The sequence below is a fragment of the Lipotes vexillifer genome, unplaced genomic scaffold, assembly GCF_000442215.2.
Source record: "Lipotes vexillifer unplaced genomic scaffold, Lipotes_vexillifer_v1.1 scaffold1115, whole genome shotgun sequence".
Classification (NCBI taxonomy): Eukaryota; Metazoa; Chordata; class Mammalia; order Artiodactyla; family Lipotidae; genus Lipotes; species Lipotes vexillifer.
Window position 1 is genome coordinate 396,118 of NW_006792080.1, and position 12,723 is coordinate 408,840.

The window sequence follows — 12,723 nt, forward strand, 5'->3', positions numbered from 1 at the left end:
CACCTCCCCCATTGGACCAAGCTCCCCACCTCCTCCAGTGGAACACCCTGCTCAGCTCCCCATTGGACCAGGCTCCCCACTCCGCCATTGGACCACCCTCCCCAGCTCCACGTGAGACCACCCTCCCCTCCTGTTTCCCAGACTTCAGTGGCTCCCATTATCCCTCAGATAAGCGTTGGCCCTTAGCACCTGGAGATCTACCCACTGCAAGGGGCTCAGGGTGTGAGGGAGGGCAGTCCAGGGGGGCAGGGCTCAGACTCCCTCCGTCCAGCACAAAGGAGCCGGCCACGCACAACCTGACTGCCAGCACAGGACCGTGACTTGCCTGACCCCTTCACAGGAGAAGCTGAGACCCAGGGACGCCTGTGCCCCCAGCCCCCAGCCTGTCAGTTGAGAGGAGCTGGCGCCTGCAGCCGAGTGACGGAGGGGTGCTGAGACCCAGGACCACAGCCTGGGCCAGCGTGGGTGGGGGATGGGCACCATCTGCGCTTCTGTAGGGGTGCGTGTGCGGGTGTGCACGTGTGCGCTGCCTCTCGGGGTGCCCGTTCAGGGGATGGTGTGCATCTTTGTGACTCGCCAGGGTTACACACGGAGTGTGGAGCCAGGGGCCTCCCGGTTCGGAACAGACAGCGGCCTCAGTTCTGAGGACCTGCGTGCCCACTCACGTCTCTTTGCTGGAGGAGTCGCAGGCCGTGGACCTGGGGCTGGGGCCCTGGGGGGCAGCGGGGAGGCCCTTCTGTGTCTAACGCCTGAGCGCCAGCCCCGGTTCAGGGCGAGTGGGTGTGTCTGCGCGTCTTTAGGTTTGCACGCGTGGGGTCCTTGTCAGGGTGTGTGGGTGTTTCGCTACGTGTCGTCCCCCCACCCCCGGCGCGCGCGCGCGCCAGTGCTGGTCCCCTGAGGGCTCCTGCAACCCCCAGAGCTGGCTCCCCTCCACTCTGTGCTCAGCCCTGATTCCCCACCCGTGGACGAGGCCCCAGGTGAGGCCAGGCCCGCCTGAGCTGCCCTGCTGGCTGCGGGAGGGACCACGCGCTCTAGCGTCTCCCCTGGGGCCCCAGTTTCCTCAGCCTGGATGTGGTGTGTTCGTGTGTGGACCACGTGGAAGGCCAGGCGGCGCGGTCCGCAGGCAGCGCCGGTGACATCCGGCCCGAGACTCACCCTCTGACCGGGATGGACCTCGTGGGCACCAACGTCTTCTGCAGGGGCAGCTGCTCCCGCAGCGAGCTGCTTATCTTCGTGAGCTCCCAGGGCTGCAGGGGCTCCGCGTTGGTCTCCGTCAGCCAGGAAAACCTACAGGAGCACTTGGCATCTTTGGGGGCTGCAGCCCAGCCATGTGGAATAGCTCTCGCTTGCCTGGAACTTTCTATGTTCCAGGCACTGCTCTGAGTGCTTTATAACCATGCCAGGAGGTAGGTATTGCTCTGCCCTTTACGGGTGGGGAAACTGAGGCACAGAGCGGTTAAGTGACTTGCCCAAGGTCACACAGCTAGGAAGCAGTGGAGCTGAGATCAGGGCCAGCAGCTGGCCCAGAGCTATGTCTCGGCCCTGCAGCAGCGGCCTGGCCCCGGGAGCCCCAGGCCCCAGGTGTAAGCCTCCCCTTGCATCACGTAAGGGCCACTCTGCCGCGTGCATCTGCCACACTGGGCCTCCCAGGACAGAGTCTGGGGCCTGGCGACAGAACAAGGGTGGAGGTGAGGTGTCCAGCCCCGCCTGCTGCGGGCGCTCGCGAGGAGGCCGTGTGCCCCGAAGGTTCAGCTCTGAGCAGCTGGCGGTCCTCCCACTCCCTCCCAGGCCCCGCCTGCCTGCTCAGCACACTGCGGTCTGCACACCCTCACAGGAGCAGGTGCTGTGAACGGGTGACGGGGCCACTGGCCAAAAGGAAGCGGCTGGCCATGGCTCTGGGGCGGCCCCGGGGGCCCTGGACCCCTCTCTGGAGGCCCTTGGCTCAGGGTGGGATGGGGGCGAAGGTGGACCCCCACCGTCACGGAGCGCAGAGCTGACCAGGGAGCTCCCTGTGGACAGAGGACCGCCCCGCTCCAGCTCTGTGCCCCAGAGTGCGTTCCTGGGGTGCCTGCGGGGAGGCGGGGCTTGGCCTGGGGTCAGGGTCCGGGGTTAGGGTCTGGGGTCAGGGGTCAGGGTCCGCGCTCAGGGCCTGGGCTCAGGGTCTGGTACCTGTACGGAAACTTCCTGGCAAACTTCTCCTCGGTCCTGTTCTTACTCTTCTTACCCTGGTGGGACCCCTTGGGGGCCTTCATGTCCATCGCAGAAGGGGGCCAAGCTGGGGCTCGCCCTTCAGCCACAGCTGGAAGGCAGGCGGGAGGAGCCAGTGGGGACCTGGACGGCATGGCTTCCCCTTGACTGACCGCCCGCCCTTGTCTGCCGAGGAGATGGGGCCGAGGGGAGGGCTGTGAGCTGCCGGTGAGCCGGGGCCCGCCTCAGCACGCTGCTCCAGGATGCTTGCTCTGCTGTGAGTGTGTATAGTTTGTCTGTGTATGAGCGTGTTAGGGTGTACGTATGTTTGTATGTGTATGAGTGTGTGTGTGTACGCGTGTGTGTTTGTGTGCGTGCAGCTCTATGCGGTTCTATGCCGTGTGTGGCTCCGTGTCGCCCCACGGTCGAGGGGACGCTCGGCTGACTGGCCCCAGGAGGCTCCCAGCTGCTCCCCTGCCGGCAGCCACATCCTCCCTCCAGCGCACCCCAGCCGCGGCCACCACAGATCTGCTCCCGTCTGTGTGAGGACGTGGCTGCACGGGGTTGTACGGGTGGGATCGCGCGGCCGGCGCCCTTTGGAGACCGGTGCCCTCCTGCCGTCGCAGGGCTGGGTCTGCAGGGGCACCCGCCCAGGGCTGAGCTGGACCGACTGTCACCCACGGGACCCGGGGGCAGTTCCCAGGCTGGAGGTGTTACGAATAAAGCTGCTGCAAATGTTCACGTACAAGTTTCTGCACGAAGACAAGACTTTGTTTCTCTGTTGTAGGCGCCTAGGAGTGCAGTCACCGGGCTGACGGAGGCCCATTTTTAGTTTTAAAGGGAACTGCCACACGGTTTTCGAGCCGCTGGCTCATTTTCCCTGCCCAGCAGTTACGAGTGGTTCTCTTTTAAGGCACCCAAGAGTGAGGGTAACCCGAGTCAGGGCTGAGAAGGGCTGGGGTTAAGACCTGACCACTGGGGCTTCACGTGCCCCTTGACCCCAGCGGCTGTGCTAATGTGGCTGCACCGTGGTCCCCACAGCCAGCTCCTCCGCACATGCGTGACCTTCGTGGGCCGATGCCGGCCACCTGCCGGCACCCCGTGCTCCACAGGCGTGGCGGCTCCCAGCGTGGGAGGTCCCAAAACGCCGGCCGAGGCCCTGGTTCCACGTGGGGATCTTGGGGATGCTGTCAGCCACCCAAGGACGTGCCTCACGGGTGGGTCTGACTGCACCGAGCCAGACAGGTCCCCGGGAGCCAGTGCCCCGGAAGCAGCCCCGCGGGCGAAGCAGGGACGGGGTGGGGAAGGAAAGCCGGGCTGCCCGGCCCCTTGACTGGGACAGCTCCGGGGCGCGCTCCCCACGGCACGGCCCGCGGAGGACCTGGCAGGACTGGGCGGAGTTGCCCACCGTGGGGACGCCACGTGGAGTGCCTCTTTCCCCGCTTCTCACCTCCCACCCCTGCCGACCCGCGGGAGCCGCTCCCAAGTAAGGCATCTCACAGCAGCACGCACCTGTCCCCCGTCGTGGGACTGGCTGAGCCGCCAGGAACCAGGCGGAGAGGGCGAAGGCTGGTTAGGTCCCGCCAGCACCGCGTCTGACCATACACAAGCGCGCGCGCGCGCGCGCGCACACACACACGCACACACGCACGCACGCACGCACGCGGGCACGCAGGCGGCTGCCTGGCCCCAGCATCACTCCCCCCGCCCCCACCCCTCTGGAGCAGGGCAGCCACTGTCTGCCGGCTCCTCCTTCCCTGTCAGACCTGAAGCCCACCCCCAATCCCAGGCTGGGGCTGCCCACCCAACATTCTCTAGTCACAGCAGCTGGGTTTCCATGATAACACTTTGCATGATAATGGATCTCCTGAAACCTGGAGAAAAGCCTCCTGGAAACAAGGTGCCCCTTCCCAAGTCTGGGGTCTGGGTTCCCAGGAGGCCGCTGTCCCAGTGGGGATTGGGTTTTCTCTCCTGGGGGAGAGGTGGAGAGATGGGCCAGGCTGCTGCGCCGGAGGGCTTCGAGGGCTGCCTGGGGCAGGTGCCCCGGCGTTGTGGCAGAGCGTGCTGGCCGTGAGGCTGGATGGCCCCACTGGGCACAGAGCACCTGCACAAGGCCACGCGGGAAGCCCTGGCCTGTGAGCCCCGAGCACAGCGTCCTGGAGGCCGGGCCCCACCAAGGAGTCCTCCTGACCCTGACTTGCCGCCCGCAAAGGGCCGTGTGGACAGGGCAGCTCTACACCTGCGCAGGCTAGGGGGCCTTTGCGGCCTCTGACGTGGGACCAGGGTTGTTACGAGGACACCAGGGACCTGTCCGTGGCCCTGGCCCCCAGCCCTTTGCTATCGGGTAAAGCTTTCAGCCCCCCTCCCCCGAGGAGCCGGGAGAGGGCCCTGGTCCAGGACGGGGCTGGGTGCGCACAGGAGGTGAAGTGTCTGTTAAGCTCCGTGCAGGACCTTGTTTAATGTTTCCATCTGACGGAGGACACATTACCATCATCCCATTTTCAGGTAAGGAAACTGAGGCTCTAAATGGTGAACTGCTCTGCCAGCATCCCCCCTCCCCCAGCACGTGGGGAAGAGGTGGGGTCTGGGCTGTGTCCAGGTCACGTGGCGCAGTCCTGGAGGGGCTGGGCGACGGGACCCCACGCCCACTGGGCCCCACCTGCGGGCGCTCCACGCCCTGGGCCTGGCCCTGGCCCTGCAAACTGCGGAGCCTGCTTCCCGGGGGGCAGGGGGGCCCTGCCGGGTCCGGGGCAGCCCTCCGTCCCATTGCTTCTCCCCAGGCCGACTCGGGGCTGCCCTGCCCAGCCACACAGGCTGCCTCCCCGCTCCCAGCAGTGACCCAACCAGGGTACGGATCGCAGGGCCTGGCACTGACCCTGCCCAGGAAGATACTGAAGTGAGGGCTACTGCCCACCCCGCCAAGGCCAGCGTCCCCCCGCAGGGAGCCTGCAGCCAGAAAGGAGCGGGTGAGCGAACCCCCCAAGGGGCCGGCTACTCACCGGGCCGCCTGAATGACGCCAGAGCTGGGGGAGACGCTGGCTATGGTCCTGGCTGCCGTGCACCAGGTGAGCACCGGCCCCAGGGCCCCAGGGGCCAGGCCCACAGGCTCACTGCAGCATCAGAAGCCCTTGAGGTCACAATCAGTGACACTGCAGCCACTAAGCCACGTGGCTTGGAGTCCAGCCTGAAGGCTTGCTGGCCGGGGCATGGCCGTGAGGGCGGCTTGCGTGAGGGCTGGGCTGGCGGGCGTTCCAGCTTCGAGGACCCCGGACGGGAGCACCCACACCTACATGTTTGGTGGCAGAGCCCCCTAGCCCTCCTTAAGACGAAGTGCAAGAGAAGGCCTAGAAATAGCGAACGACTCGCCCTGGCTGCAGAAGAGCTCCTCTTCTGGCTGACCTTGGCTGAGCCCTAGCCGCAGCCCAGGAACCGTCGGGCTGGTTCAACGCAGGGGAGTACGGTTGGTTAGGGCGCAGCTCCGGGGCCTGCTGCCCCAGGAGGCCCCTCCAGGCTCAGAACCGTCAGGGTCGCCACTGGACTAGCAATGGCGAGCGTGGCCAGGGCGCCTGTGTCCCAAATGGGGACTAGAGGAGAGGCAAATGGTGTAAAAAGCATAGGCCTCCTCCTGCCCTGATGTCCTAGGCCTTTATCTGCGAGCGAACACGTAGGGATCGTGTCAGCTGGGGTCCCCGGAGCAGCCCTGAGATGGGGGTTCTAGTCGAGGGACCTGCCGAGGGAGGGACGCAGGACAGGGCAGGTCTGAGCTGCCGACTGGTCCCAGGGGAGCCCTGCAGGGACCTGCCTGGAGCTGTTCGTGCCCTGAGGTGGGGGCAGCCTTTCGGGCCCGGGCGGTCACGCCTGGCCTGGGGCCTGTGGTGTCCCGTCCCCGGGCGAGCAGTGCCGGGGACGCCAGCCTGGTCCAGAGGTCCGCGCAGGCCCAACCTCGCGGTCACAGAAGAGAGGGAGAGTGAGACGGAGGAGGAGGTTTACAGAGACGGCCGTGCTCTCGGGAGACTCCCAGGAGCCTGGGAGGGAGGTGGATGGGTCCACACGGGCATCCAGGGCTGTGCAGGAGCCAGACTTGCCAGCAGGCTGTCCACAGCCTTAAGCCTGATTTAGGTTCCCTTGACTCTTCTCTGGGCCACAGCGTCTTGGACTACAGCTTAGAAGGAGCAGCAGGGGAGCGTCGGCACAGCGTCGGCACGGGCTGGGGCCCAGGGCCCTGTCGGCCCCTCTGAGCTCACACAGGGGTTGGGTCTGTGAAGGACTGGGCTGGCCGTGGGCGTGCCAGGTGAGAGCCCGGCCTCAGCCCGACTCGCCGTGCCACCCTGGGCACACACGACCTGATCGCTCCACCCGCCTCTCTTGCTTTTGCCTCCCCAGTGGAAAGGCGGGTCTGTAAGTGGACCCTGTGTGCATTACTCTGGGTGCCCAACACCCGCCCCGCCCCCGCCCACGGATGCTGCTCCCCGATTGGTTCCTGGCTTAGAGAGTCTTTTAAAACGTAGGCCCAGATGTTCTGACCACAGAAGCAGGCGGCTAGCGTACAGCCCAGGAGGGCACTGCCGCCTGGAACCCTCAACTTGGTGCTGGAGGGGTCTGCTCCCAAGAAAACAAGATTCCCAAAGGGCCCCGGGTGGGCCTCCCACCTAAAGGGCCTTTTAGATGCTGACAGGGGTGCAAACTCAAAAGGAATCTCATAACATGACCTGTTCACTTACTGAACCCGACTGTAAGGAAACAGACTGAGAAGAGAACCACTCAAATAGTTTTAAATTAGGGCTTCCCCGGTGGCGCAGTGGTCGAGAGTCCGCCTGCCGATGCAGGGGACACGGGTTTGTGCCCCGGTCCGGGAAGGTCCCACGTGCCGCGGAGCGGCTGGGCCCGTGAGCCACGGCCGCTGAGCCTGCGCGTCCGCAGCCTGTGCTCCACGGCGGGAGAGGCCACCACGGTGAGAGGCCCGCGTACCGCAAAAAAAAAAAAAAAAACCGTGGAGCGCGTCCGGAGCCTGTGCTCCGCAACGGGAGAGGCCACCACGGTGAGAGGCCCGCGTACCGCAAAAAAAAAAAAAAAAAAAAAGTTTGAAATTACGTTTCACATAATACAGTATTGAGAACTTTTTAATGTTATTCTTAAGATCAACGTGAGAAGTCCAAGCATCTCTCTTGACGTGAGATATTCTGCTCAGTCCAGTGACACGAAGAGGAGAGCGGCCAGGCGGTCACTGGGGGGAGGCAGAAGGGGGCGAGGCGGTCTGCCGGCGGCTGCAAACGCGCCCACGGGAGAAGGTGGCGCACTAGTGCTCTGCGGCAGCACGGGGGCATCCCAGACGCCCATGCACTGACGATGCCCACTTTACAGTCAGTTTCATAAAAGAAAATATTTCCGTGGACTCAGCAAAGCAAGGGGATAAAAACACTAGCGACCAGGAACATGGACTTAGATGAGTTGTGTGATTAAAAGGTCTGTCGGGGGAGCTGATGGGGAAGAGGTCAGTCTTGGCTCACCTGGCGGCTCCGAGCTAAGACATCAAGGACGCAGCGTGGCTGCCCCTCCCCGTCAGCCAGGCAGGTGGACGGCACTGCTGCTGTCCCGGCTCCTTGCCCCGACACTGTCCCCGGGCTCACCCGAGAGCATGCCGTGTTCACAGAAACGGGAGCGGGACAAGGAGAGCGACAGCAGCGGCTTAGCCTCAGCGGCCCTGCTGCGTGATGTCCAGCCCCGATGACTTCGTGATCTCCAAGGTGGTGAACACCTGCCCACGGGAAGGAAACAACACGAATTCACACTCAGCTGTCGGTACTTGAGCTCTGCTCTAAGAAAACACGTCCGGAATGTGACATCAACATCATCCTTTAAGGCATACAAAGCAGTTATTAACATAAGATTTGTCTATTGACAACATGCTTCATCACAGTTTTCCAAACCACACCGAGTCCGTGTCTACAAGCTCCTGTGTCCGTACCTGTGCACACGTGGGGTGGATCCCAATGGTGTCGTCCAGCAGCTGCTTTGTGAGCCCACATTTCATGGCGGCTGCAAATCCTTGGGTGACCTCACCGGCCTTCGGTCCAAGGACGAGAGATCCTATTACCCGACCCTCCAAAGCGGAGCCGGAGGTCACGGATCTGAAGAGGGACCTCGTCATCCCAAGTTCACCGTTGAAACTGGCACAGCAACTCCCACAGAAAAGCGCCTCTAATGCTGAACTGAGCAGAGAACGGCACCACGAAACCGTGCCCGTGAGAATCTGCTAGGTGAGCCAGTAAATGTACATCCCGTGTGAACACGCACTCAGATTTACCGGAACGGGCAATTAGCGTGCTGCACGAAGGATTCTGTTAGTATGATGGACATTTCTGCATTACACTGAGAGAGAGCTAAACGACAACACGACAAATCCCAACTAACAGCCGGTGCTGGAATAAGGCTAAGTTCGGAGGCAGCAGGTGCTACTCCCAGCCCAGGATGCAGGCTGCCAGTCTCCAAGTCGGCTCAGCAGACACCGAGGAGTGGCTGGAGGCCCCTGCACCCCACCCCAGGGACCGCGAGCCGTAAGGACGCGCGGCTCTCGTCCCTGCGCGCGTGCGGGCCCGGGGGACGCGGGTTCGTCCCTGTGCACTCCCAGGACTCAGGCTTCCTCTGTCCATGTTTTCTCATCACTTTTCTTCATCCAGAGCTTCAGGGTTAACGTGCACAAGGTGAAGAGAGAGGGCACGACAGGCGGCAGGAGCCTGCACCCCCCACTCTCCGGGCACCTGCGGCAGGTGGGCAAACGGATACCCCGTGAGCTGCGCTCCCAGGGGGCCGTAGACGGGAACCTCTGAGGGGTGCACGTGCAGCAAAGTGGGAGAAGGAGTGGCCCAGAGAAGGGGAAGCCACTAATTAATGAAAGTGAGGAGCTTCTGAGAGATGGAAGCCTGTCCGCGATTTTCAGCATAGCTCCAGGAAGACAGTGAGTGGTGGGGTGACACTCCAGAAATGGAAATTTGAACAAAAGTAAAAGAAAGGGGCAGTAGGTTACTGCTCACTGACAACGCACCTGGTCACCCAAGAGCTCTGATGGAGATGGACAATGGGATTAATGTTGTTTTCGTGCCTGACAACACAGTATCCTTTCTGCAGCCCACAGATCAAGAAGTAATTTGGATTTTCAAGTCTTATTATTTAAGAAATACACTTTGTTAGGTTGTAGCTGCCATAGACAGTGCTCCCTCTGATGGATTTGGGCAAAGTAAATTGTAAACCTTCTGGAAAGGACTCACCATTCTAGATGCCATTAAGAACATCTGCGGGACTTCCCTGGCGGCCCGGTGGCTAGGACTGCGTGCTTCCAGTGCAGGGGGCACGGGTTCCAACCCTGGTCGGGGAACTAAGATCCCACGTGCCTCACGCGCACGGCGTGGCCAATAAAAATTAAGAAAAAAAAAAAAGAACGCTTGAGATTCATGGGAAGAGGTCAAAATATCCAAATTAAGAGGCGTTTGGAAGAAGCTGACTCCAGCCCTCCTGGATGACTTTGAGGGGTTCGAGACTTCACGGAGGAAGGACTGCAGACAAGGTGGGAACGGCAGGGGAACTAGAACTAGAAGTGGTGCCTGAAGATGGGACTGAATGGCTGCCCTCTTGCGATGAAACTTCGGAACGGATGAGGGGCTGCTTCTTATGGATGAGCAGAGAGAGTGGTTTCTTAGCAGGGAATCTACTCCTGGTGAAGAGGCTGTGAAGAGAGTTGAAACGGCAGCAAAGGCCTTAGGATATGACACAAACTTCGTTGATAAAGGAGCCGCGGGGTTTGAGAGGATTGACTCCAGTTTTGAAGGAAGTTCCGTGGGTAAAATGCTGCCAAACAGCATTGCTGCTCCAGAGAAATCATTCACGAAAGGAAGAGTCCACCAGTGTGGCGAACTTCATGGTGGCTTTGTTCTCAGAAATGGCCGCAGCCATCCCAGCCTCAGCAGCCTCCATCCTGATCAGTCAGCGGCCGCCAGCACTGGAGGCAAGACCCTGCACCAGCAGAAGGGCTACAACTGGCTGACGCTCCGGTGATGGTCAGGGTTTTTTTTAGCATATTTTAAAATTAAGGTCGTACATTTTCTTTTTAGACATAACGCGATTGCACACATAATAGACTACCGTATAGTGTAAACATAACCTTTATAAGCACTGGGGAACCAAAGAATTTTGTGGCTCACGTTACTGCAAAACTCGATTTATTGCAGTGGTCTGGGAACCTAACCACAACACCTTCGAGGTATGCCTGTATTTCCAAATGTACACAAACATACTCCTTACATTCCATCACTGATGACCCAAATTTTCACAGATCCTGTAGCTCTAAACTGCCAAGTTAGACAGCTCTGGAGTGACACATTCCGATGACTCGGAAAAGGTAAGTCACTGCCCAACTGTCACTCTTCAAACACAGTGCCTGGGTAACAGTTTCAACGATTTCCACCTGGCCCTTAGAGCTATCTTTAAAGAGATTATAAAAACCCAAATACTAGAATAAAAGATCTGTTTTACAATTAGAACGTTCCTGCTTCCAACCGTATGACGTACATTGTCGAATTTACTGCAGATAATCTTTGCGTAACAGGTGTTGCTGTCTCTGCAGGCCACTGTCCACTCGAGAGGCCAGAACAAAGTGTGGTAGACCTGCAAGAGAGAGGCCAAGGTCGGTGTCCATGGAGACCGCCGCTTGACAGGCTCCTTATTATACAAAGACGACAATTTCCATACCAGCTCTCAGAAATTTAAACTCGCATGATCCCAGCTTATGAATCTGACGGGAGCACCTGGGCGAGCTCCTAACTGCCAGCTGCAGAGGATGTGACCTTTGCTTTGCTCTGCCGTTCATCCCAAAACATCTCCGATTAACTAACTTCGGTTCTCAAGCACCTAGAGGGCTACTCTCCAAGCAGCCAAGGCTCCAGGCCCTGTGGGGCTGAGACAGTAAAGCAAGCCTTGGGTTCTGCCCTCCATCGGTTCACACGCCTCCTGGGAGGTTCATATTCAAACCAAATCCAGGAGGAGCAGAAGCCACAAGACCGTCCAGACACCCACGGTATGAGGAACACTGCCCCCGCCACCTGCAGGCCCCCCTCCGCCAGAGCCCAGGGTACCTCGAAGGCTCCCAACCTGCTCAGGCCTCAGGGACGGACCACACAGTGTCCGTCCCCTCATCCCCTCGGGGCAGCTACACGTCCCGGTGGCCCTCCGCCTAATCCCTCCACACCGAAGGCGGCGGATCTGTGTGCACTGCCAGGATGAGAATGTGTCCTCACCTGTCCCCTGCAGTGCAGGGGCTGACGTACTGGGTCTTTGTTCTGTAACAGGATTGTGTGTTTCACAGTTGGAATGACTGTCTTCATTGTTTTTATAACAATGATCCACGGTTATTAAAAGAATAACACAGTGCAGAGAATTACAAAGCAAGTGGGAAAAAACATCCCACTGTCCAGAAATAACCGTTTTAAAAGTTAAGGAAGCATCAGTGGTTAATGCATACGTAGTTGAAATGACATTTTTGTTTAAAACACATCATAGTTCACAGCTACTTGTAACAAAAAACATTAGGGTTAACGTGAAACATTAGGTTTAACGTGTATTTAACAGAAGAGAAATAAACTCTTCCTCATATTTTAATACAAACTTGCCAATCTCTGTGGCTATTATTAGGGACAGAAGACAAATGCTTCTTTATCTCGAGAGAGTATATTCCTAAAATACACCCCTAAGGCTAAGAAAAGAAATGGTGCAAACTCCAAGGTTTTAAACAGGATTTCTGAAACTGCAGCCTCCTGGCTCTGTTGCGCCCTGAGCCCCTGCACCCACACCCTCCCGCTCCTTTCCTCGTGTGTGTGAGCTGTGTTTTTCCTCCTAGTACTTGCGAGATTTTACTTTAAGTTTCTGATCCTTCTGGTTCAAGGTGGGTGTGAAGCGTGGACCCAACTTCATATTTTCCCTGAAGGCTGCCCCTTAGACTCCAGCACCCTTAAATCAATGTCCTTTCCCACAGATTTAAAATACCACCTTTACCACACGTTAATTCTTCTAAGCACTTGAATCAATCTGGGCTCCAAATTCTGTCCCCCTAATCTTTCTGCCCACCTGCGTGCCACTCCGGCGCAAGTCTAATTACTGTAGTTAGCGGATACATTTCAGTCTCTGACAGGACTGGTCTCCCCCCAGTACTCTCCTTATTCAGAATCACCCTTGGGAATTCCCTCGCGGCCCAGTGCTTAGGTGCTTTCACTGCTGAGGGCGCAGATTCGATCCTGGTCGGGGAACTGAGATCCCCCACGCCGCGTGGCAAGAGGCCAAAACAAACAAACAAAGAATCTCCCTATGATTGTCTTTTTTAGAAGTTTTAATCTCTTAATCAAATTATGCTCACTAACTGCAAATTTTCAAAGCTCTGTGATGAACCCAGCCACCTGGGCCGCCCGGTGCCCCTTTAATCAGTCAGCACAACCACCTGCACGTTGTGCGTGCGGTCGTTCGCCCCCCGCCCCCCCCCCCCCCCCCCCGCCT

General features: G+C 59.4%; 2 protein-coding genes across 2 annotated transcripts in view; both read right to left on the bottom strand.

The window, feature by feature from the left end:
* CUNH3orf22 (chromosome unknown C3orf22 homolog) overlaps positions 1-2,258 on the bottom strand; it is a 2,972-nt gene extending 714 nt beyond the window's left edge. Inside the window, exons 1-2 of the mRNA XM_007465292.1 lie at positions 2,170-2,258; positions 1,156-1,287 (exon numbers count right to left, since the gene is read on the bottom strand). Coding sequence (XP_007465354.1) covers positions 1,156-1,287; positions 2,170-2,258 — 221 coding nt within the window. The remainder of the gene's footprint in view (positions 1-1,155; positions 1,288-2,169) is intronic.
* A 5,621-nt stretch (positions 2,259-7,879) lies between these two features.
* The window catches only part of TXNRD3 (thioredoxin reductase 3), a gene marked incomplete at its 5' end in the record, with an annotated part of 38,935 nt that continues 34,091 nt past the window's right edge, over positions 7,880-12,723 (bottom strand). The window contains 3 exons of the mRNA XM_007465293.1: positions 7,880-7,942; positions 8,153-8,287; positions 10,750-10,845. Of these exons, the coding sequence (XP_007465355.1) occupies positions 7,880-7,942; positions 8,153-8,287; positions 10,750-10,845 (294 nt within the window). The remainder of the gene's footprint in view (positions 7,943-8,152; positions 8,288-10,749; positions 10,846-12,723) is intronic.